Raw genomic sequence first — 26,572 nt, forward strand, 5'->3', positions numbered from 1 at the left:
AATATAAATTAGCTGAAGACCAGAATCAGCCAATTTCATCTTGAATGTTCCTGAACTGTGACCAGTGAATTTTTTTTTCCTGATCAGTGAACTCACGATTCCTGTAATAACAACACTCTTCGGTGTGGATGCTGTTACTGAGGGAAGAAGATTTAACGTTAGCTATTTATAGTATCAGTGAGAGTGTTTGAAATGAGGTCAGCGTGACTTGGGAAGCTAGTTTTAAAGAAGACATGCCTGCTGTTCATTCAGGCTGTGCGAGAGCAAGAGAGACTGTAACTTTCAACAGAAAACAGAAAGGCTAAAAGAATTACAGCAAAGCTGATTTGTTTGATCTTTTTGGCTTTCAGTCTCTGTTATGTAACATTTTGAATTTAAAATTTTAACAGTTGTTTCTTGATCCGCCAATCATAAGACAAAAAAACTGTAAAAAATCTGAGGCATTACAACAAATCTTAGCATTTGAGCTGTTAATTCATAAATCACCCATCATGGAGTTTCAGTTGGTCAATTTACTACAAGGAGCTTACAGCCAATATATTCCAATAAATCTAAAAATGGCATTTCCAACTCAGTTTTTTCACTAGGTGTTGTTCATAAATCTTGCTGTTAACAAAGTGTTTAAAACTGTTTTCCCCTGCTGCTGGTACCGATCAGAACCAGGATAAGGTGATTTAACTGTGTTAACAAGTCAAGGCAGTGATATTAGGAGTAATGGGCATCTGTTTGCAGGGATAGTGAGATGCATACGATGTTTTGTGTAGTTACTGTCTTCCTGCACTGGATCAAACACATACTGTATGAGATGTGTATGGTTTTACCGTGACATGGCTGAGTTGGCTCTCTGGTTGTGGGAAACCAAACCAGCTCTTTTATAAAACCAGTTAATAACTAGCTGCAGCACCAGCCTTGGTTCAGTACTGGTCTGGAACCGCTCTGTTGGAAATGACACACACCGTGCAGTGTCACATATGCTCCTATTATAATGGCAGAAAGGCTAAAAAAACATTTTGGATGCAGTTTTTATATCCTCTAATATTGTTGTTTTATATAGAGAAAACAGAATTGCCTTAAATTAGTGTCGGCAGTTCAAAGCTTTATAAAAACATCAGAAACTGGCAACAAAACTTCGAACGATTCATCCCAAATGTTTGTGTTTTATTTTAACTGACCAATGGAAAATTCAAGTTTTGAAAAGTATGGGATTTTTTGTTTTCAAGTGTAACCCAGCAGGTGACTGTTCTGATTTAAGCAGCAACAGAGACAGCAGTAGTGGCAGGTAAGAAATCCTAAAATCATTAGCTGGTGTTGCGCAGATTACAACTCTGTGAATTATACAAAACTACACTAAACAGTTGACTCTAACTGAACTGCAATTGAATTTTCCCCTCATTACTGCAAACAGAATCATTTAATCTTAATTACCAAGGCAAGCAGCTGCAGTAACATCCTAAAGGTCACTTTTAAAGCAGCAAGCACCTTCCCAGGGGGAGCGTTAGTCATTCTGTATGACCATGTGGAAACCTATTCCTTTGTATACCAATTTGATTACTTCATTAACAAGTAGGTTTACCCACAGTTATCCAATGTGAACTGCAATCGCAATAAAGTTCTGAAAAAATAAAGTTAGATGACAGTAATTTCATTAATTGCGTAAAAAAAATGGCTTCGTTGTTATAAAAAAATCGGATCTAATTACCCAATAAAAAACAAATCTGCAAAATAAATAATTTACAAATCCCAAAATCCTCAGGGAGCATCTTTTTTGTTTGCACACAACCCAAATCCATTATTTATTCCAGAGAACGAATAATTGTCTCTACTAGACTGTAATTGAACTTCAGCTAGTGAAAAATTCAGTCTGTGCACAAGTACCCCAGTGAGCTGGTATCTAAAGAAAACAAGAGAATCGGAGAGAAGTTTTAATGAATGCATGTGGGTTATGAGTGGAAGGCAAATAATTAGAAACATGGTGTTTAGCTGAAAAGAAGAAAGAGGAGGGTTGCTTAAGAAAATATCCTAAGATTTTGCTGTAATTATAAAGCAACTGCTGAGTTTTTTTTGTTTTTGTTTTTAGAAACCTGCAAACTGAGAGAGATTTTGGGGCAGCATTATCTTCCATTTCACATAAAAGCATGTATGGTGCAGACGTTATCTCATGCACACGGCTCTGGTGTGTCTGATGAAGCCATATCCATAAATCCAGTGGCCTAAATTGCTTAGTTTTCCTAAATCAGTGTAAACATTTTAAACATACAGCAACTTATAACAAATCAAGTATTTACAGTGAACTGAATTTGTCTTGTTTTATTTTTCAAAATTAATCTTAATCCCGTATTTCAAGGTTTTAGATTGACACACACTCTATAATAAATGACACACATAGGAAGAAAATATTTATTACAAGAGAGAGGTTATAAAAAAGAAAAGGAGAAAAAAAGCAGTGAGGGAGACGTGAATAAAGATGAAAGCTGATTTGTCTGTCTCATTTCCACTTTAACTAGGTTTTCCCAGAACATTGAATAGCCAAGCTTGTCCACATTCGTGTGTGTGCGTGTGTGTGTATGCTGGGTGGTCACGAAGATCTGGGATCTCTTCATTCTCCGCCTTCCACAGAGAGAAAGAAAAAGCACATGCAGAGGGGAGCTGGGGCAACACATGAACAGCAGAGAGCTGTCAAGCTGCGAGGAGGCAGTGGAGAGACGCCTCAGTCTTTTCTTGGAATACATTCTACTTTTCATCTCTGAAGTCCGCACGCACATGTAAACTCACAAACACACAGACGTGTGTGGGTGCCGCTCGTAGAAGAAGCAGGGAATTATTTTATGGATCTGGATGAAGGCGAGGCGGACACACTTCGACTGTTAAAAGTGTTTGGATTCATTATCTTAAAGACATAAACTCTTCAAGGATTCAAACTTTGTCGTTTTTGTGACGCTTTTTAGAGGTTAAGACTTTAGAACTTGGTTCAGGAAGGAGACTCTGGAGCTGAGTGAGTTGTCTCATTCTGCCAGGTTACAGCTCAGTGTGCATGATGAGGAGGAAGATGTGTTGGCTGCTGATAGCGGTTCTGGTAGCCCACCTTGGAGTCCCTCTGACGGGAGCATGGAGAGCAGCTCAACCAAGGCTACAGTTTACACACTCCGGTAAGAGACAATGTGCTGAATTTTTTTGGATCAGACTGTTTTTATTTATTCCGCTCTTGATACCAACACATTGCTTTACTAGTAGAGAAATTGCATAGTTTTGTGTTCCTCTATCTTCTGTTTTGCATCTCTGAAGACACCATTATTGAATGAACTGTTATGCTAATATCTAGTTTCACTGTCTGTGTCCCTCACCACCACACCTTTTCTCAGCATGAAGTCTCTTTAAACTTGTGAATTGTCATCACATAATGACTGTTTAAAAAGTTGATTTCATATTAAGAGCTTTGAAATACAATGAATGAAAATCCTTTGTCTTTACATACATGCTTCTTGTTTTTTTGTTTTTTTTGTACTGAATGAAATTGTACTCATTAAAGTTAGAAAACCTATAGATATAGAGGAGAACCAGAGCTACAAACAGCAATTAAACCATTTTGTAGAAGAAAAAAATTCCAGAAAATGAGTTAAGCTGAATAAACTTGAATCTTACTGCAAGCAGGTGCATTAGTTTGAGGTCAACCAGTGAAAACCTTGGATTCTGTGACCACTTCTTATTATTGGAGGCTTACTAATGATTTTATTTCTCATCTTTGGGTTTGCTTTGCTAACCTAAGTTCGTAAAAAAAAAAATCAGATTAAGTGTCTTTAGCTTTGTGTTAATTCGCCAATTAGTAGCTCCATTACATCCCTTGAGTTGCCATTTTGTCCCTCCATCCATTTCATACCTGTAAACAAACCATTACCTACCTATATACTGGAGCTGCACAATATATTGAATCATAATCGCCATTGCAATATAATTGTATGAAATATTGTGATTCCTGAAAATGCGATATTTGGTAAGATGTTATATTTCTGTTTGTAGGCATTCACTCTCTGCATTTTGACCTTGCCCCTAATGTTAACACAAGATGTAAATCTTTAAAGGCTGAGATGATAAAGCTAAAAGAGTGGTGAGAACATTCTGCATTGTTAAAGAAAGAAAAGTGTCAGGAAAATGTGAATTAAACGTATTCGATATTTCCACAACAATTCTCAGCAATGTTATCACAATTAAAAATTTATTAATGTTGTACCTATACCTACTTTGTCTGGAAAACATAGATATCTGTTAATATATTTTGTAGTTAAGTATTTTCATGAATTAAGGAGTCTTAACAAGTCTCAAGTATTGCATATACTTTTCTAAAATCTTGGTATTACACCATATTTCCATTTATTTTGGTTCTGATCCCTATTTGTGCTGGTTGACTCCTCTCAAATATGGCAGAAATGGACCCCTGGTGTAACCTATTAGCTTTAAGCTGCCTTTTGCTGGTATATTTACCTTGTCGAAGTCATAAAAGTCACACTTTCTTGCCACAGACAATAAGACGATTATAGAAAATTACCTCAAACCATGAGTTGTCAAAACATCAGGCTGTGAGGTTTGAACTGATGTCCCACGGGACTATTTCATACCTGGAAAAGTTGGGTATGAAACCACTGAAACCCCAGTTACAGAAAACGGGGAGGGACACTTTATGTCTTTGTGTTCCCAGATCAACACTCTGTTTCTGCTGCATGTCAACAAATATTACAAAAACAATCAAGGACATTCTGCCTTTGGTTGCAGAAATTTTCAGAGAATACATTTTTAGTTTCATCAGTACAGCAACGTTTTCCTGAACCAAAATCAAAGATGCGAGGTTTTAGATGGGGTATCATTTTATTGCCTTTAAATTTATTTCCTCTTGGTCTTTTGCCAACATCTTGGAAACCTTATTTGGCACACAACTTTCACAAGCATGAATATCCTCCCTGTCATAAATTGACTCATTGTCAGCATCAACTGCTCCTGCATGGTTTGGAAGTGCCTGTGGTTGTCAGATGGCAGAAATCCCAGATCCAGATCCCAACCAACCTAGGTATTCCCTGGCCCTGGGTGGATCTGTTAACCATAGTGAGATCCATGGGATGGATGGTGGAAAATCTTGTTGATGGATTCAACAGAACCTTGTAATAAATGAGAAAATATGGCCCCAAGTTGTTGAAATTTTAGGTATCTTGTATCTTGTTGGTCAAGAACTACAGTGTGTTAGTTTTTTTCATTTCTACTCTCGATTCACTTTGCAATAGGCAGAATAAACACACTGTTGAATACTGGACCAAACCGTAGACGTAACAATAAAAATGTGACGTTTGATGGATTTTAAACATAGATTTCCTGTAGTGCTGCATCAACTGTCAGTTGTTAAACTGTATGTGTTAACCTTGTGGGAGCAGCAGTGGGATTGGGTTTGTCTCACTGGAGAATAGAAGGATTTTAACATGTCTGTGTGACAGGGGGAGGATTTGATGCTTCTGGAATTGTCTTGATGCATTCTGTTTCACCAAACAGGGTGGAGCTTAACACTGTGACCCATTCGGGGTGTTTTGTTGTTTGCTGGTAACAATCCTGACGGTTGCTAGTCATGAGAAGGCAAAGATCTGCTTGTAATTAAAACAGGATTTAGGGTTTGTCCTCTTAGTTCTAGTTACAATGAATCTCCTACAAATTGAAAGGATTGTTGGAGCATCCAAGCCCTTAGTTCCGGCAAGGTAAACTCAGCATCCTCTAATCATGTGGCAGGAGAAAGCAGCTGATTACATTTTCTTGCATAAGTTGAAACTCCAACTGTTTGTGTTATAAATAAGTTGACACTGAACAATTGTACCTTGGAATCGATAAAAAAAAAGGAAGATGAAAAGACTTGTTTGATTTTTCACACGTGGGAATCTGTGTCCAATGGGACTTAAGTGGGAAAATTGTAACAACTGCTAAAGGGTTGAAAAATTTACATGTACCATTACACTGTGGCACAGTGTTTTAGATCCTCAAACTAATTTTATTAGTAGACAAAGATAACCCAAGCAAACACAATATGCAGTTTTCAAATGGTAATTTAACTTACTGAGGGGAAAAAAAGCAACCTGGCTCTACGTAAAGAAAAATCCTAGTAACTGGTTGTGCCACTGGCTGAACAGTGGTTCAGTTGGGAGTACTGTTGCCTTGCAGCAAGAAGGTCCTATTCAACTCCTGGCGAGTTTAATTCCACCTTAGGTGTAAATGTTTGTGTGTCTCTGTGTTGCACTGTGATGGTCTGGCGACCTGTCCAGGGTGTACCCCGCCTCCCGCCCATAGACTGCTGGAGATAGGCACCAGCTATGGAAGAAGGGGTATAGAAATGGATGAATGGTTGTGCCACCTTAGGCAGCACCAACTGTAAATGAGTCTTTTACCTTACTGTAGAGGGAGGTAATCAAAGTCCCGACTTTGGGTAAGCCACTACAAAATCTTAATTTAGTTTTTTGATTCATTCAGAGGTGGACATGCCAGTATGCTTTAGAAGGTACTATCAATTATGGTAAGCTTCCGGGTCCCAAATGAGCAAACAGCCCCAGACGACCACACCACCATCACCAGGTTTGAGTGTATGTTCTTTATCTGAAATGCTGTTCCAGTTTCACTGTAATGGGTCACTCGACATCCAAAAGGCCCACCTTTCCTTTCCAGACTAACAGATGTCACCAACTTTGTTTTTAACCTGTTCTTAAATTTCTTTAGATTGCGAACATTTTTTTTACTTCATGTTTTAAGAGAGGGTTTATTAATGTGATGCTGTAGGTCTAGCATGCTTTTAAAACTGAGCTCATCCTCCCAACCATTTTCTGTGCCCAATTGTCCTTGCGGTGTTGCAGGGGGTTCTGGTGCCTTTCTCCAGCAGTTGGAATTTCCTACTTCCTAGTTGGAAATTTCAACTGGAACATCCCCGAAAGTCGGAATTGTGAGTCCGAAAGCTGGGGCAACAACTTCTACGTTCAAGATGGCTGCTTCTCCATCAATAATAGTATAGCCTTCTTCCTTTCACAGTTTATAGCAGTTTTTCATTATCTATGTAACATTTAGTCAGTTGTACATGTGCTACTTTTTAGTGTTTATAAGATGAGATGTTTCAACGCTGTTTCAATGCTGCATGCACAAAATACCACGTAGAACAGTGTTCTTGTCATTGTTATTGTTGTAAGACTGCTGGTACAGTTGCTGTGAAAACTAGCAGGAAACTGGAACACTACAACGTGGAGATGACGTGAACTCGGACTTCACATTTCCGACTTCTGAGGTTAATGGGACGCAGCATAACAACTGTGCAGCCCAAATTGAAATCACTTTCCAAAAATGTGTTTAATCACAGTTAATCCATTATTTAACAAGTGGGGCAATTACTTTTTTACATAGGGTTGATTTGGATAGCCTTTTCCCAATTAATGAAGGAAATCATTTGAAAACAGCTTTTTGTATTTATTCAGGTTATCTTTGTTATATAAAAATGTGTTTGATTATCTGAATTATTTACCTGTTCACGATAAAGCTACAAGAGAAAGAAATCTGTAAGGTTGCAAATCCTTTTCTCTCTGCACTGTTTCTGTGTGTAGGTGTGATGGCTGTAAATCACATATCCCTGAGTCTGTTCGATGTGGGTATGCTTGTATTTATGCACATGTATAGATATGTTAAAGTAAAAGCTTCTGTATGCATCTATAAACAAATCTGCTTCACTGTCAGGCTGAATGCGCACTGCTCTTTTTGTTTTGTGTTCCACTGAGGCAAATCCTTCTGTCTTTGAACAGCACAGATTTGTGTGTGTTCTGTATCTACAATGGCCAATATGCCTGGCTTTGAAGAGAGAGCAAAAAAAGTGTGATGAATGAAAGGACTGTGATGTCCATCTTCCTGTGTGTGTATATGTGTTTCCGTATGTGCTCTTTCTTTCTCTCCACGGGAGCTCTACACTGTGGTAATTTCCACAATGTAGCTTTTACCCAGACAGAGGGCAGAGATTTTTTGGAAGGGAATTACTGTAATTAGAGAAGGATTTGAGCTCCACTCAAACACTTTGACTCTGACATTGTTTGGCAGCTCAGACACCCTGCACGGTGTGATTTTTCGTTTTCACTGGGACTCATAGTAGGAGACCAATTGAGAAAACAACAGTGGAGTCTGATGTTAAATGAATGATTTCATTTCATTGGTGAAACAAATTGTGTCCTACAAAGATTCATGAAGCAGAGAGTAGGCAAAGCCCAGTGATTTGAATGAGTGCGGCAGCTGTATAATAATGATGAATAAAAAAAGAAAAACAAGTGAATTTAAAAACATAAATTGAATTGAGTTTAATCAGAATTTTCTTTAAGGTCCATTAAGCAAGTTGCAGAGAATTCACCTGCTTTCTGTGGTCACCTTGAAGCTTCTAGCATAAAACTCGAGTCTTTGATCCCTGTTCTTCTTTTCAGAAATTGTGAAGCTCTTTTAAAAATGTTGATTTCTGGCACAGACCTCTTTATAGCATAGTCCACAAATTTTCAGTTGAGTTAAAGTTGAAGCCAAATATATTGAAACTATCAAGCTGTGGATTTGAGTTGAAGATGAAGAATTTGGGGGTAATCCTCCTTCATTCTCTTCGTTTTTATTAGCTTAATCTTTGTCTTGACTGAATTTGATACATTACATGTGCTATGTAATAATCTCACCTTTTTCAAATGTATCATTATAAGCTTATAATTACTTTATCCAGTGTTTCTACTGCCAGGGCCTAAAATTTAGTTATAGTCTGTGTGGGGGGTACACTTTGTCTCTGTAGGACCTGTCAAATTAAATGGCTTTTCATGACCTACGTCAGTTGTTTCAGGCCAGAGGATCTAACAAAAAAGGGTGTATAGATGATTTTACCAACCATTGTTATGTTTATTAAACAGGAAGCACATTAAGTCAATTGACCTTTAGCCAAATGAATATTTTACTACATTCTATTTGTTACCCCAGATGGGAATTGAACCACAGTCATGGTTTACGAGCCCAAGGCCTAGTAGATCACAACAGTAGCATCATCAATGATTAAACAGAGCACTGACATTACTGGGATGCTCGGACAAAAGCATGCCACCAACCAGCAACAATGCTAAGCCTTATAAACTGCAAGAACAATCGGTTGCCAACAGAGGTCTACTAACCGTCTATTCACAATTCAGAATCAGCACTTGGGTCACCACCGTGCACTACTGATCCTCAGTTCAAACCACTGTCAATAATGTGGCTAATGTGTCATTTTGTTCTCGTTTGTGGTGTTTAAAAAGTGATTTATTTTTGATACAAAGGAGTATGGATCTATATTCCAACCTTGTGTGATTTCCATATAGCAATCTAAATCAACAACCTATGAATCTCCTAAAGCAAAATCATGGTTAGCAACCGTTAGAGGGAAAGATGAGAGAGGGGGGCAGTAAGTTAAAGCATTTTTTTAGCAAAGCAAACATCTTGTTTGTGCTGAAGCAAAGAAGAAACACTGAGCGACTAACCATCTTCAGTCTGTCTGCCTCTATATTAATTTTGATAGATACACACAAACTACACAATTTTTTTTTCTCACTTTGTGAAAAGATACCAGGTAGAACTACACAGTCTACAGCTGGGACAGGTTGGCATGATTGTAATGTGATTTCTATGAGCCGGTTCCACCTCGGTATATGTCTTTTCTCTACTTCTACTATTGTGGTAAATGATTAAATTATCAGTTGGCATAGCTAGCTTAAGAAAACCTTTAAACACACCAGTTGGGACACAGACCCACAATTTTTAGCTTAAGAAGCCAGTGCCGTGTCTACTATGCCACTGAGCCTGACATGCTAGGGGCTTGGATGCATGTCTTCAAAACAGTCATTGTTTTCTCCTTGTATAGGGCTCCATAGACCCTGGATAAGGTGGATCTACACAGAGTATAATTTTGTTGATTTAATGTCCAAAAAGAGTATTTTGTGTTTTTCTGTTAGGAGGGTCTAACACTTGCTTTCCTTCAGTTAGAGACTAACCAGAAGAATATTGATCTGCTAAAGCCATAAACGTGACTAAACCATTCACTTGTCATGTGCTGGGTTTAAGACCCTTCAGTCTGCGAATACCCATGCCTGAACATAATCAGAAGCATAGCATATGCTTTTAAAGGCAAGAATCCTGAGAATTCAGGATACATTTATACATACAGTTCTGTGCAAAAGTTTTAGGCAGGATGTGTGTAAAAACTATTTTCATCATGAGAAAGAACAAGACTTACTGGAAGTGATGGTATGGCCCCCACAGAGCCTTGATCTCAACATCATTGAGTGTGTCTGGGATTACATAAAGAGACAGAAGGATATGAGAAAGCCTACATCCACATCTCTGGTTAATTCTCCATGTTTGGAACAACCTACCAGCCAAGTTCCTTCAAAAACTGTGCTTGTGTATCTAGAAGAATTGATGATGTTTTGAAGGCAAAGGGTGGTCACACCAAATATTGATTTGATTTAGATTTCTATTTTGTTCATTCACTGCATTTTGTTGATTGATGAAAATAAATGATTAACACATCCATTTTTGAAACCATTCTTGGTTTACAGCATTTTTTCACACCTGCCTAAAACCTTTGCACAGTACTGTAAGTAGGATGATTTGGCTTTAAAGCTCCTTTCGAGCAACATCAATCTATGCAGTAAAATTGTGTTGTGGTTGTTCTTTCACGAACTGAAACTCTGAATAAAGTTTAGCTAGTTTTAGATTGTATGCTATATTATTATTTGTGTTTATTAGAGCACTTTGTGGATACAAAGGAACTATAAAAAAAAAATCTAAAATGGATATAAGTCTCTGACAAAGAGCAAGTTTCACTATAAGTTTAATTATGATTTATTGTCTTCAGTACAAACAGAGAGCTTCATGAAATTGGAAATAAATAAAGCTCAAAATACTCCAAAAAATGCCTGATTACCTCCTACTCTAAGTCTCCACCTATCTTTTAATGGCTAAATCAAACTTGTAGGCTGACACACACACACTAGCTCCAGTGTAATAAGACCATTATCCCAGTCAGTGGTTGGTGGCAGTTAGAGATGGCATCTCTGCCACACACACATACACCCTGACAGATGAGGCATTTTCATGCAAATTGTTTGGTGAAACCTGTCCTTTGTCCATGCAAGAGACTGCAGTTGCACACAGAAGAAAAACACTTTTTAAACACTAGCAAGTGTACTTAAATATGTTTTTATTTGTATGCAGCCAGAGTGCCATCAAGCAGTGGTCTTACATGTGCCTTTCGTCAGCGAATGCATACAAATCACCAGCACCACCTTTTAAATTCTTGACAATAGAACCCTCTGCACTGTCAAAAAATAAAACTGTTCCTGCTTTATTAAGTCAGTTTGAATCTATTAATTCCCATGGCAACAAAGTCATGTTTTATTCATGCAGCATTCACTTCATGAATTGGTTTGCTAGAGACGTTTATGTTTATCAGTCACAGGAGATTACTGGCAGTACATATGAGTAATTTTTGGTATGAATAGAGATTTTACCTGCATGATGCTGCATGATTATAATGGTTACATAAAGCTGCCGAACTGTCTCTTTGTAGGCAAATATCCACATTTTAATGTAAATGTGGGGAATGGCATTAGCATGTAGATTGTTTAGGTATTTAAGACAGAGTGCATTAATTCATAGCTGTCAAGATGCATATTTGCTCATGTGGATGTTTGTTTTAGTGTTCTTTTCATTAGAGATACATAAGGTGCACACAAATATTAGCTAGACTTCTATTATGTTTCCAAACATCTTGGGTTTTTCATGTAAATGTTTTTCTTTATGAATAAAAAAATCTAATCAGTCCCAAGCCAGCAGAGTTAACATTGAAACATAAGCAGCTCCCTCATTACTCAACCCAAATTACCTGTTGGCTTTTATAACAGTAGAACAACATTATGGAAGTCTGTTGTCCTGAAGACATTTAGCAGCTCCAGCTGATCTGACTACCATTAGTTTTAAGCAGCAGCAAATAGATCCTTAAAATAAATCAAAGCCTAACTCAAACATTGAGGCAGCCCAATACTTTTGAAACTGGGACTCCACAGCAGGACAACAACCCTAAGCATACAGCAATAGCTAGAGCAGCTTGATTTAGCTCAAGGCATATTAGCATGTAAGAATGGTCTAGTCAAAGTCTAGACCTAAATCCATATGAGTGTCTGTTGAAAGACTTTAACAATGTAAATTCACAGACGAAGAAGAATAAAAAGCAATTACTCTTGATGTGTAAAGGTGGTAGAATCATCCCCCAAAAGACTTGCAGTGAATGATGCCTCTACAAAGTATTAGCTCAGACTGAATACAAATGCACATCACATTTCAGATTTTAATCTGTAAAAGAATACAATGTATCATTTTCTTCCATTTTACAATTATGTGCTACTTTGTGTTTGTTTTTCACATAAAATCATAAAATCCCATAAAAATATAGCAATGTTTGTTGTAGAATGTCAGTCAGTCATTTTCTACCACTTATTCCATAGTGGGTCGCGGGGAAGCTGGTGCCTATCTCCAGCAGTCTACGGGTGAGAGGCAGGGTACACCCTAGACAGGTCACCAGTCCATCGCAGGGCAACACACAAACAACCATGCACACACTCATTCATACACCTAAGGGCAATTTAGATTGACCAATTAACCTAACAAGTATGTCTTTGGACTGTGGGAGGAAGCCAGAGTACCCGGTGAGAACCCACGCATGCACGGGGAGAACATGCAAACTCCATGCAGAAAGACCCCCCGCCAGGAACCGAACCCAGGACCTTCTTGCTGCAAGGCAACAGTGCTACCAACTGCGTCACCGTGCAGTCCATGTTGTAGAATGGCAAAACAGAAAAAAAGTTTCAACGGGTGCGAATACATAAACAAGACAGTATACTTGTAACCATGAAGTATTTAGGATAATGCATAAACCCATTGACTGTCCAAGGGTTATTTAAATGTTTCCTCAGTTTAAATGATGACATTTCCCTGAAATGAATTAGATTCTCGAGTCCGGTGCACACAACACATCTTCCCTAACTTTCCCCAACTTTACCTTTCTGTTTTTTTTTTCTTTGTGCAGTTCAGTAATAAAGCACAAAAGCTTTCAAAGCGGTATTAAAATAAAGAAATACTCTATTATTCATGCATTCTTTCAGATCTGTTCCTATCTAGGCCAGTACTTTCCATGCTGTGGGCTGGGGATGTAGCTGAAATGTAGAATTCACTGGGACATTCATCTCGCACACACTCCGGATATTCGTTATTAATTTTAATGGAACCCTAGTGGTGACAGTAAGATTGCTTGTTACTGTTAAAGTGAAACGAGAGCTGATTGTTTACCCCGCATTTCACAATATTTTTAAACCAAGACAGCCTTTTCCTTTGGAAGAAGTCCCAATTTGCTGGTAGCTTGCGCAGCAAATTGGCAAAAATATAAAGAGGTGTGCATCTTTAAGCCTTGTTTGTAGGGTAAAGCTTTTAGCTCCTCTGCAGCTGAAACTTAGCTTTCTGAGATAGTTGGAGGACTTGTTTAAACATCCCAGCAGCCCAACTTAATGTAGTTATGAAACTTTTAAAAATGCTCATGAGAAGCTTGATGCTTGTGGGTTTCTCCTCTTTCTGGACAGAGACAGTTAATGGAGTCTAATTAAAACCTTGTTTTGGCAACAAGCTTTAAAAACAGTGGGCATGCTGTAAATTCACCCTTGAGACAATTCCGATGCTAATATCTGAAGTTATCTTTAGCCGAGGGCCTGTAATTAAAGAAAATTTCACAGGCTTTGAATTTCTTCCATTTCCCCCAAGTATAAATTTGCTCCAAGGAAATTTGAAAATAATTTTTTCTGATGAAATCCAAGTGCTGTTTAGAATTTACAAAGGAATATTGAGATATGCTACTGGTACAGTAAAGTAAGACTGAATTAAAACTAAGTAAACAAGGGCACAATGTAACACAATCTAAGTATCTTTTATTCCCTCTCTTTTCAGCATCCTGCAGACATATATTTCTCACAGCATTCCTTTCTCCTCAGCAGCATTAGAGAGTTTTAATCCACAAAGGCACACTTGACTTTATGGCCAGCTAGAAACCAGAGCCAGATGGTATCAGCAGCGTCGGACTCACTCCGACCATTAGTTTACCTCATTAGCTGTAGATTAAATCGAGATTGAGACACAGGATATGAGGGTGTGTTCAGAGATGGAGTGAATACATTTTAAAGTGTCTGTAGTAATGTGTATTATTTAACTTTTGTTTTTGTATTTTTGCTAAATAGATTTAGGATTTACTTAAGAAGATTGGAAATTATGAGAATATAAAGTTTTTACAATGTCCAATATTTCTGTTCACATATGTGCCTCATAGCAGGTCGGTTTTCTGCTGAAGTTGCGCTTTCACAGCGTGAACTATTAGGGGGGGAGAGGGGAGAAGCATCTGTCTATACAGTCCAAAGCAGGCAGGACTTGATGTGAGAACTGAAGAGTTTTGTATGCTGCAGATTAAAAATGTAAATAAATATCTTTTTCCTTTTCCCTGTACAATAAAATCATAACAATAAAATATATTGAATGGATCACATGCATAAAAGAATAGCATAAAGTGAGGTTTCAGATTAGTGCTACATGTCTGCCAGAGTTTTTAACCTTTGATGCTTCCATGCTGATGTTCCCATGGCTGCATGCTAAAAAAGAGAAACCACAAGAATCTGATCCTCTCTGTTTTGTCAGTGATGGAGAGATCAGACATGTGCCACAGTCGGACAGAAAGTCGGACTTCCTTTTCCTGTTTAAAAATGAGAGGATGTAGTGTGGCAGATAGGGAGCTTTATCATCTATAGCTTCGCTTTAAAGCATAAATTTGTCATGCAACTGGCCCTCAAAGCTGACTGTAAATCAGTGCAGACATCACAACTACCCCTAACCTTCACAGAGGGGCTACTATTTTCAGAAAGTGCCTATTTGTAAAATGTTGGGGTATTTTATTGTCCCATTTTCTAACTAATACTTTACATCTAAAACGCCTTAACGTTGAGTCAGGCTGTAGAGGCTACAGACAGCTTAAAGGTAGCAGAGATTTTTCACTTTAGTGCAGACATTTGTAAACTCCAGGAAAGTGTGTTGCAGTAATTATTCTGTGAGGGAACACTGCAGTGATTTTTCTGCGAGTCGCCAGCCTAGGCCACAAATCGTTTCCACTTGCAATGAGTCCACAGAGTCATAAAGTATCAGGCTCAGTAGGAGCAAAGAGACATTGCCACAATGAATCAAAATCTAAAGCACTGCTACTACAACCCATTCCCGACTCATTTACCCACAGAGTTGCAACAGAACGAATTGGACATGCTATTCAGTCCAATATACTTTTTTTCAGTTTATTTATATAGGACCAGTTCACAACAAACGTTATCCTAGGGCAGATCCAGTTCATATCAACTTATGCAGAATCAAAATTTGTTCCAATTTAAATCAGATCAGTACAGTCAATTCATAAAGTCATATCAGTTACACACAATCCAATTAATTTCAGTCAAGTTATTAGTATTTAAAATGGAAACATGTTTCTCATGACCCGGACCCGTTTGTGTGTGTCTGCTAATTGCACCCACCTGTTTTCTATGTAGTTCGTTTTGTCTTGGTTGTATTTAGGTCTGTATTGTGTGGCCCAGTCATCTGTCGGGTCATCTGTTGCCATCTCCCAGTTCCTGTGTCTCCATGGTTCTGTAAATTTATCATTGGCTTCATTAAAACATCCATCCTCACCATGCGTCTGCTGATGTCGTGTTGCTACTTTGGTCCTGCTCAATGGCAGATTATGACAGCGTTGGAAATCCTACCACCTTACCTCCATTATAAAGATAGAAATGTTTCTGAAGCAAGATGTTAAAGATTGTTTTTTTTGCTGCGTTTTGTGGACATTTAACAGGAATCAGCCACCTATTCTTTGCTTTAAAGATTTGGACAATTAGGATTGTATTGGAGTGAGGTTCTGTGAAGTCTTTATCTGTAATAGTTACTTTACCTGTAGCAGAAAGGCATCATAGCAATGTGAGCTTGTTGGAAAATAAAAATAATGCTCAAAATGATGCAAACTAACAGTTGTATCAATCCGTCTCATCAGCTGACGTGGGATCAATTTTAAACAACTATGGGACCTGGAAAGCACAGAAATACGCTATCTTTGATGCTGATGAACGTCTGACAGGCTGAGTTTATTCTTGGCAGAGATAGAGAGGACTAGCAGAATGATACAGCTGACAGACTCAACCAGAATAACTCCACAAAGGAATTTGAAAATTTACAGCAGATGCTTGAATCTCACTATCTGGTCAATATCAACGCTATTTGGTTGCATTTATATTATATATTTTTTAGATTTTAAATACATCCTGTTTGCATTAACTGTTGTGGCCAGTTGATTTGTGTGAATGATGACAGATTATGACTCCTGATTAAACCAAATTAACCATGAGCGACCTCCTGCTGGTAAATATTATTTTTAGAATGTCAAAGTTGTTGAAGGTACTGTTGCTTACAGTAGACTAGGAGTAGATATAAGTAAATCACTTAAAATCATCTGTTGCCAAAGTTGGATGAAACCTTTCCAAGGTTCGATATCGACATGTGGTCGGTACAAAACGTCCCGTGGCAGACGGTTGCTTCTAATGCCAGAACAAGTCAGGTGTGAGAAGACCAAAACTGCAAAAATACTAAATAGGACTATTTTACCTCTAAATGACTCACATCTTCACATTTCTGTGAAACAAACTGATGTAAAATGGTGTGGTACTTCAAGCCAGAAGATGCTGCTGTTGCCTTAAAGGGGAGTTCATTCTCCAACTGCTTTGGGAACATTTCCATGAAAAGTAAAGTTTACCAAGCACTTTGATGCAGTTGCTAGGGGATGGTGTGATGAATTATGTGGATTAAAACACCCAACAACCGAACATTTCGATTTATATATAATTAAGATTTTGCCAAATTTTTGGTCTGACCTTTTGATTATTTTTAAGATGTTACCCCACAGTGAAAATACATGCATACAGTTTTGTTTGGGCTGTTAAAAGGAAGCTGGGAGTCCATGTCCCCAGACCAAATAAATAAGTAAAGAGATTAAAATTGATCTATGTGACCAACAGCATTATTCTGCATTGAGCAGGGCTGACTTGAAGAGTTCACATAACCACAAACCTTCTCTCAGACAGATGGCAATAAAAAGAAACTGGGATTAAATGTAAACAGAGAACAGGCTGTATTGTGTGAATGCTGCATCATGGCGACCCAATCCTAACAGTTTGATGATGATAAATACTCATTCGTCAAAAGGTCGAGGGTCAAGCTGTCCACGTGGGTCTGCTCTTTGTGTGATGCAGTCCAGACCTGGTGGGTCTGTGTTTGGCCATAATTCTGCTCTGGTATGTCTGTGTTAGAGGATTTGAACTAAAACGGAGCAGCAAGAAGCATTAAGTAGAGCTTGTTTGTGTGTATATTTTTTGTATACTGCCTGTAATTGTAGAGCAAAAATTGGGGTCAGGAGTCATCAGAAAAGTGATGAATCTGACAGGTTAAAAGATGATTCTCATCTTTTAGAAAAATAAAAGAGAAAAAATGTTAAATGAGTCCCAGTCCCAGTGCTAGTCTGTAGAAACCAGAGCAAAAGTGGTCCCATATAGAGAATTGGGGTGCTTGAGTAGTAATGAGGGCTGGATTTCCAAATTTAAGTTGCATCCTGTGAGGGGTGAAGCAGACAGTTAATCCTGCATGTGGGAAGATTTACAGTGTCCCAGTGGAAAGATAACTACTTCATAATCTCAAACATCATGATTGTCTATTATAGATTCAGCCACTCTGTCACAGCAGGAGGTTAAGACACCAAGATGACCTTCTCCGACACATTCAGGCACTCTGTGAAAGACAGAACATGGGGTTACTTGTCTTTGACAAAACGGTGCGATTTCTTTTTTTCACACCATGTAGACATAAGTGTTAGATAAGATTCCATGTATGCTGATGTCTCCATTCGAGGGCCCATCTGTGTGCCTATAGGCTTTGTTCCCAAGCTTTTGCAGGCCTCCCCCTGTAATTGCGCCAGTAATTGTGAAGTGATAACCCCATTTCCACAGGAAATGTGCCCTGGTTTCCTCACCGCCCATCCCCCCCTCCTCCTCTGACACCCTCCTTGTGGCGCAGCCAACAAAGTCCTCCTTTTGGGAACACTGCACCAGACAGCTAAAGTTCCCTGGGGCTCAGTGAGCAGACAAACAGACTGACAAAGACAGATGCTCACAAAGACACAGAAACAAAGGTACACACGTGTAGTTCCTTAATGCTTTCAGATGGACAATGCTGTAGGCTGAGAGAATTATTGGGCAGATTAATGATAAAGGAACCTTGTGTCTGTGGGTGTTAAAAGGTTTTATCTTAAGTTTACAATAAGAAATGCAATACAGTTGGAGTCTAAAGAGAGAGAAAATGTTTGAAATCGTTCTTTTTTTATTTCATCCCATATACTTTTTGTTTTTATTGATATATGTTTGTGGATTCAGTTAGTTTCCATCTGACAACTCCTAACTATTCATAAACTTTTAAATTATCCAGCGTCCCATCATCACAGTCCTTTGAGACCAGGACGTCAACTCTGTCCTAATATGCTGCCGTGATGCCAAGATGAAAAAGCTGCGCTGACATTCTCCGCACCGTATGCCAAAAGGATTTTTCCCGTCATACACATCTTATGACAACCGCGCATACTGGCTGAGTACCTTACCTTAACAACAACAGCTGTGCTCAGATCTGCTTCATTATGACTGTCAGCCTAAAGCTGGACAAAGCCACACACACAGTGCCATGCAAAGGTATTCAAATCCCTTAAAGGTTTTTCATATTTCAACCACAAACTATGTGTTTTAGTGGTGTTATAATATATGTAGTAGACCAACACAAATGTCCTTTGTCCACTGGCTCGATTTGGCCCTACTCCACTCCACTCGGCTTCCATTACAGTTTTCTCCTAAATTGGGACTACGTGTAACATGAACACACTGCTGTTCACTGATTGGCCATGGGACCAGGAGTCACAGTGGCTGGAGCGGGTCAAACCGAAATATAATTTTACTATTTACAAATCATAAACGATGTCTGAAAGCTAAGAGAAAATAAAAGAACACATCAGCTTTCTGAAATACATGCAAACAGGGTGCTGTATTTAATAACATCCTAAATCAGTTGATCACACATAAAATCAGCTGTTAAGACTCACAAACATTTCCCCCAAAACACACAAAACAACACCACCATGAAACAACGTGTTTGACTTGGAAATTTATTGACGGTCCTTAAGTGAACCAGTATCTGCAGGAGGAGGGAGCAGACAGAGAGCAGCTGCCCGTATTCAGACTGCCTAGATCAGATCAAAGGGAGGAAGATCCCGGCCAATTTGCAGAGCACCAATATCAAATATCCAACCTAAAACTAACTTCACAAACCTCTGAGCCTTATTTTATAAGTTCTGGCTGAGTTCCAGATAATTATCCCAGTGGATCATTTTATACATAAAAAAGCACTAGCATTACTGAACAGCAAAAACTTTCTGGATAAATGAGTCTTAATAGTGCTTAATTAGCTGTCACATTTAGTAAAATTGGATGTTTTTGTTCAAACAGTGACGTCACGGGGAGTCAGCTATGACTCTTCATGGGCTGGGTTAGGCGCAAGTTAGTGTGATACTGGAAGGTGTAGAAAGGTTCATACTGGCCTCTGTTTATGTACAGTTTGGAGTCCATATTCATCTATGTTGTAATCCATGGCTGGGGTCCCAACGCAGATTACTTTAGTATGACAATGTAACACAGTAACATTAATAACAGCACAGCGCACTACACTGATGGAGGCGGGGCTTCAGCCGCCATAGCTTCAGCCGTCAGTGGGTGAGTGGAAACACAACTGGTACTGTACCGAGTTGAGTAAAACCGTGTGGAGTGGAGCCGTGCTGGTTAAAACGAGCCAGTGGAAAAGGTGCATAAGTAGCACATGATTGAGAAGTGGAAGGAAAAGGACATTTTTTATACAAATAGAAATCTCAAAAGATTTGTGTATTTGTATTCAGCTTGTAGAACCACTATGTTGCTGCAATTACAGCTGCAACATAGTGTATGTTTCTAACAGCTTTACTAACAGCTTTACATGCCCAGCCTGAAAGCTGTAAAGTTTTCCCGTGGCTGCACAGCAAATTTTAAGTCTTACTTTGACTGGGCCATTCTAACACATAAATATGCTTTGATCTAAACCATTCCACTGTGACTCTGGCTGGTTGTCACGCTAGACGGTAAACATTTGTGTCTCACACTTTTGCAGTCTCCAAAAGGTTTTTCTCCCAGAGTGCCCTGTGCTTAGCTCCATCCATCTTCCCATCAACTCTGACCAGCTTTCCTGTCTCCCCTGAAGAACATCCCCAGGGCATCATGCTGTCCTCATTATGTTGCACCATAAGAATGGTGTTTTCACTGTGATGTGCAGTGGTAGATTTCCTTAACACGATAACTAGGATTTGGTTGTAATCTGGCAAAATGTAAAAAAAAAAAAAAACTTGATTGTTTTTCTTTTGTATAATTTTGATCCAAAAAGGCAAAGACACCCAAAACAGGGTAGCAGGGATGTCTCTTAATTAGCTGGCAGAGACAGCCTGGCTTATCTTGCCTAAAATAGTAATAACAGTTTGGAATTTGCTCTGCAAGACTGTGCTGTATTTTTATGAAGTAAGTTTTTTGCATTTTAAAAATCCAGCAGACCTCTTTTTCAGATTTTGATTAATTGAAACTTGGATCAGGCTGGGCATTGATTCGTCCTTCAAAGTGACAAGAAAAGGAAGTAATAGTATGAAAAGGTGGATCAGAGGAAGGAAGACATGTTGAAACTCCCTGACAGTTATCTTTTTAAAATTGGAAGTAGGGCACTGGCCTAGGAAGAAGATGAGAAGTGAAGTTGTAGCTTAGAGCAGAGCTACTATATGCTTCAGGCATCTTAAACAGATCCAGCAGACAACATGCCCACTGTTTTCAATCTACTTGTACTTTGTTTTCTGATCAGTTCCCTTATATTTTTATGAGTTTTCATCATGACCCTAGCCAAATAAATCAAATTGGAGATGAATTCACTGATTCAAATTTCTCCATTTTGTATCATACGGTTGTTATCTGCACTGAACACCATGTGGCAAATTGAAGACAGCAGACAAAGCCGATGATTATATCATGATAAACTGGCGCCAAGTGCTTGCTCATAGGAAATTGTCAGATCTCTTAACGCAAAACACCCCAGGATACCTGTTGTTATGGAAAGAAATTAATAAAACTGAATCTAACAGAAGTGATTTTTACGGGGAGACTTGCTCTGTTGTTTTGATTTTGTACATCAGAACTTTAATCTTAGAGCATCTTAGAACATCCAATATAATTTAACGCCTACTTGGAAGGCAAAAACAAAAAATCCCTTTAATTCTTTATTGAGAATTACCTCCACTGTATAAATGAGTCTTTTTCTTATTTGGCCTCGTTAATTTGGCAGCACACAGATGCATACACTTGTGTCTGTGTGTGAGAGAGGGAATGATTTGTAGTGCAAGAATGTCCTTAGCTGCATCACACGCCACACATTTGCTCTAATCACATTGAGGTCCATCAGTGCTCCCATGACCAGCAGCCTTTGACCTAATCTTCACCATGGATAAAAATATGTACCCTCTAACAAACACACATTCACATAAACACACACACACATATGAACATGGAATAAACAACACACTTACAGAGGCAGATGTGGAAAGGCAGACACATGCACTAAAAGAAAGAACCATTCATGTACAGGTTTTAGTATGTGGGCACAGACTCGTAGGATTACGGTGCAGCACGTCTGTTCCTTTACACCGTAACCTTTTCTGTCTTTGATTCCCAGTGACAGGAGTCAGAGGCCAATTGGCTCTGATCAGAGGTCAAGAACTTTTCTACCCTGCTGTCAACTTGATGCTGATAAGGGCTGTTGCACTGGGCTATTGTGTATAGGTGTGTGGATGTGTGTGTGAGTACTTGTAAGTGTATGAACAGCTGCTTTTGCTGACCACAACTGACCACTACTTTCCCTGTTGTAACCACCTATTACATTCTTTAGCTCTACATTATTTCATCTTAAAACTTTTTATTTGGAAGAGCTAACACTTATTATTTCAAGCAGTCCTTTGCCATATTAATATTGTACACACTGATTCAATGGCCATTACTTTGTGATACATTGTGCTGCCCTGTTGTGCCTTATGGCCATAAACCTATTAAGCTCAATAGCATAACAACTAATAAAATGATGACTATTGTACAGTCCTAAGATGAGGAAATGATGGATTTTATAGGGTGAACCATAAAACAAATTTGACTTTTATCTATATTTTCATCAAAATGAAACCCTAACATCTAATACTACAGGATTATGTTTTCAATAGCTGTAAGATAATAAATTGTCGTTTTAATGAAGATTAATGGGACATTTTTGTCTTTAAATGACTTAAGTATGATGCTACAATAAACTAATAATGCATTAAAGTCAATATTACTAATCTTTCACATACCCAAGACTGATTAAAAAAAATCAAGTGTAGCATGTTTATAGAAAATTAACTGAATTGATGGAAAGAAGCAAATCCTCATTAGTAGCAAAGCTCTAACAAGGATAGGTCACACCTTTATCATCATAAAATAGTTGGGAGGTTTAAAGGGTCTGATACGTTAAATGTGTTATTTCTCTTAAAAATTTGACGTCTGTATTCTGGCTACACTAAAGTTGGTGAACATTTCAGAAGTCATTACAGTACCACTCGATAAGATTGCAGTCTGCAAGGTAGTTTCAAATAATCTATTTAAAAGAACCAGATGAAGAATAACTTTATACCAGTGGCAATTAGACACTATTTACACTTAAAAGCATTTTTTCACTGTAAAAAGCGCAATTTGATGGTTTTCTAATATGCTTTTTTTAATGAACTACTCTGTATGCTGTATAGCAATGTGCTACTTGGGCGCCAGATTGTTCCTCCAGCTCTCTGTGTGTTTTGAAGACATTTTGGGAGCTGCAAGTTGTTTTGAAAAAAATCAATTTCATTCCAGGGTTTTTGAAAGGGCTGCAGAGTTGCGAAATGAATTTCCCGTAGGCGAATCAAATCATCAAATTGTCTTTGAAGATTTTGCTCTCAAAACGTTAAGAACACTTTCTCAAAACTACCATTCAGAAAGTTATTGCAGGCTGTGACGAGAGCAGGTTTATCTTTTGTATCTGTGTTTGGTTATTTATAGGTCAGAAGATTCCAGTCTTGGCAGCAACATTGTCCTGTAAAAGTAGTTATTATCTTTGAAGTTTTTCACATTTTGTCATCTTTCCACCACAAATGTCAATGTCTTTAATTTGGATTTTATGTGACCAACAAAAGTAGCACATAAATGTAAAGTAAAAGGAGACAGTTTTCAAAAAAAGGTTTCAAATTTTGTTACAAATAAAAATCTGAAAAGTTTTCAGGACATTTGTATTCAGCAAAGATTGTCAGCTGTTTATTGTCCATTCTTGTTTGCAAAATAGCTCTGACTCAGTCAGGTTGGATGGAGAACATCTGTGAATATCGATTTTCAAGTCTTGCCACAGATTCTCATCTTGATTTAGGGTTGGACTTTGAGTGGGCCATTCTAATTCATGAATATGCTTTGATATACGCCATTCTGTTATAGCTGTGGCTGCATGTTTAGGGTGGTTGTTCTGCTGGAAGGCGACCCTTAGCCTCAAGTCTAATATGCAGCATCTAATAGTTTCTTTTCAATGATTGCCTTGTAATTATCTATCCATCTTCCAGCAACTCTGACCTGCCTCTCTGTCCCTGCTAAGGAAAAAAATCACCATAACTTATTTTTTTCACCATTAAGGTTCAGGTTAATGGTGCAGTGCTGGTTTTCCAACCCTAACCTAGAATGTTTTCATGTATGTCAGAAAGTTCAATTTTGTTCTCATTTTACCAGAGCACCTTCTTACATGTGCTTGCTGTGTCTAATACATAAGATGTGGCATAATTTAAACTTGGACTTCTTCTGGCTTTCATTTAGAGATAGCTTTCTTTTTAAATTCCTCGATATAGGCCAGATTTGTGAAGTGCACAACTAATAGTTATGTCATCAGATTCCCCCACTTGAGCGGTGGATCTCTGCAGCTCCTCCAGAGCAGCAATGGGCCTCTTGGCTGAGTCTTTGAATAAAGCACAACCTGCATATGTATTCACCCCCTTTGCCATGAAGCCCCTAAAATGTTATGGTGCAACCAATTACCTTCAAATGTCACATGATTAGTTAAATTAAGTCCACTTATGTGTAATCTAAGTGTCACATGAACTTTCAGTATAGACACACCTATTCTGAAAGACCCCAGTGGCTGCAACACCTCTACGCAAGAGGGGTCACATCATGAACACCAATACGCTATTGTCAGGAACAAAATTCAGAGTGACTTTTTAAAAAATTATCTAAATCTTTGATGTTCCCCCTGAGCACCATCAAATCCATCATCTTCAAATGGAAAGCACATGGTACCACAACTGGCCTGCCAAGAGAGGGATGCCCACCAAAACCAGGCAAGGAGGGCATTAATCAGAGTGGCAGCACAGAGAACAAAGGTAACCCTGAAGGAGCTGCAGTTCCAAGACTGGAGCATCTGTCCACAATACCACAACAAGCCGTACACTCCATAGAGCTAGGCTTTATGGAAGAGTGGCCAGAAAAATGGCATTATTCAGTGTTAAAAATAAAAAGGCACATTTTGAGTTTGCCAAAAGGTATGTAGGTAACTCCCAAAATGTATGTGGGAAGGTGTTCTGGTCAGATGAAATTGAAATTTTCGACCACCAAGGAAAAGCTATGTTTGATGCAAACCCAACACATTCCATCATCCCAAGAACACCATCCATTGCTTCACAATAACAAAAACAACACATCTTGAAAGTTGTAGGCATGTTCTGTAAATTAAATGGTGAAAATTCTTACAATCCATTTTAATTCCCAGTTGTGAGGCAACAAAACATAAAAAATGCCAAGGAGGGTGAATACATTTTCAAGGCACTGTAGGTGGACTGTCATGTTTTTAGTAGGTTTACGGTTTTACCAAACCCTTTTCTATATCATTGCATACATTGCAGTTTGTGGTCATAAACTGGCAAAATGTGCAATAAGTGTAAGGTATTTTACAGACACTGCATGTGAGTGAGAAGCTTGGGAGGGGCAGCTGAGCAGTTGTTTTTTTTTTTGTATCAGGAAATAAGTGTGTGTCTCTCCCCCACCCCCCCACCCCCCCACCCCACCCCCCACACACACAAACACTAACAAATGGCTTTGATATCTTAGAAACACTCCATTACTCCAATCGACCCTGTTAGGAAAAGTGTTGTGAAGAGGTGTTGGCCAAATCAATCATGTGTGTGTGAGACAGGGTGGCAGCGGGTGGAGGGCCAAGAGACACCCCTCCAAGCTCCCTCCTAAATTACGTTGGCATGGTTGCTGTATCCAAGACAACTGTCCCAAGAGTTAGGGTGGAGTAGGTGCAGCTGGTGTTTCATGACTGAGAAACGGTCTGTGTTTGCTGTGGATGTTTTGTTTATTTTGTTCATACTGAATAAGGGTGACTCATTCTTATGGGCTCAAATATTCGGAGAACGTCTGCGCTCGTGCAGAGGTGTCTGCAGAATAAAGAAAAAAAAGCCAGGGCTGTAATCTCATAAAGAGTTGGCTCAACATAAAACATGTGATCCTGACTCAAAAGTTATCTGATTTCTAGTAGTACATAAGGATCTATCCGTATATTTTTTGGGTAACGGGTAATAGATGCTGAATCTTGTTGGCATTTTCACCGCAGCAGTGGTTTCACATTCAGTTAAGCAGAGTTTCTTCCCCTCGTATTACATTAAACAAGGTCATACTGCTCCTGAGGTGCACTCAGTAATTTTGGTGAAGAGCTGGATGCTTGAGTAGGCACAGGAAGGCATGAATTCCACCAGGGTTTGATTTCCTGTAAAGTAAGAGCCTCTTAGAAACTTCCTTCCTTCAGTAGTAGGCTGCTGATATGAGGGTGTGTTTGAAATTCAAGACGTTAATTGGTGAAACACAGTTGGTGACAAGGCAGGTAAGTAGATTTGTTTTTCCAGAAATTAGATTTTTTTCTTTTGCTAAAAAATTCATTAGGAGAAGAGACAGAAAGCACAAAGAGTGGGTGCAATGTGCCATAATCAAATGTTTACTGAAATCTAGGACCTCAAAACCTCTTGAACCCAAGCTCCTTACAAATACTACTAATGATGACTGTTTCACTGCAGTAAGGTGCTCTGCTCTATATATAATGATGTGCTGACATTGAACGAGTTTCTCCTTAGTTTCCTTCAGCACATAGTGATAACTGCCACGCTTGCTTATTTCTAGTATTGCTAGTCTGGAAAAAGGTCAACACTAATGTTTGGGTTTTT

General features: G+C 38.6%; 1 protein-coding gene across 1 annotated transcript in view; it reads left to right on the plus strand.

The window, feature by feature from the left end:
• Positions 1 to 2,628: 2,628 nt before the first annotated feature.
• sema3h (sema domain, immunoglobulin domain (Ig), short basic domain, secreted, (semaphorin) 3H) overlaps positions 2,629 to 26,572 on the plus strand; it is a 105,344-nt gene continuing 81,400 nt past the window's right edge. The window contains exon 1 of the mRNA XM_047369319.1: positions 2,629 to 3,146. Coding sequence (XP_047225275.1) covers positions 3,032 to 3,146 — 115 coding nt within the window. The 5' untranslated portion in view covers positions 2,629 to 3,031. The remainder of the gene's footprint in view (positions 3,147 to 26,572) is intronic.

Source organism: Girardinichthys multiradiatus, chromosome 1 (assembly GCF_021462225.1).
Source record: "Girardinichthys multiradiatus isolate DD_20200921_A chromosome 1, DD_fGirMul_XY1, whole genome shotgun sequence".
Taxonomy (NCBI): Eukaryota; Metazoa; Chordata; class Actinopteri; order Cyprinodontiformes; family Goodeidae; genus Girardinichthys; species Girardinichthys multiradiatus.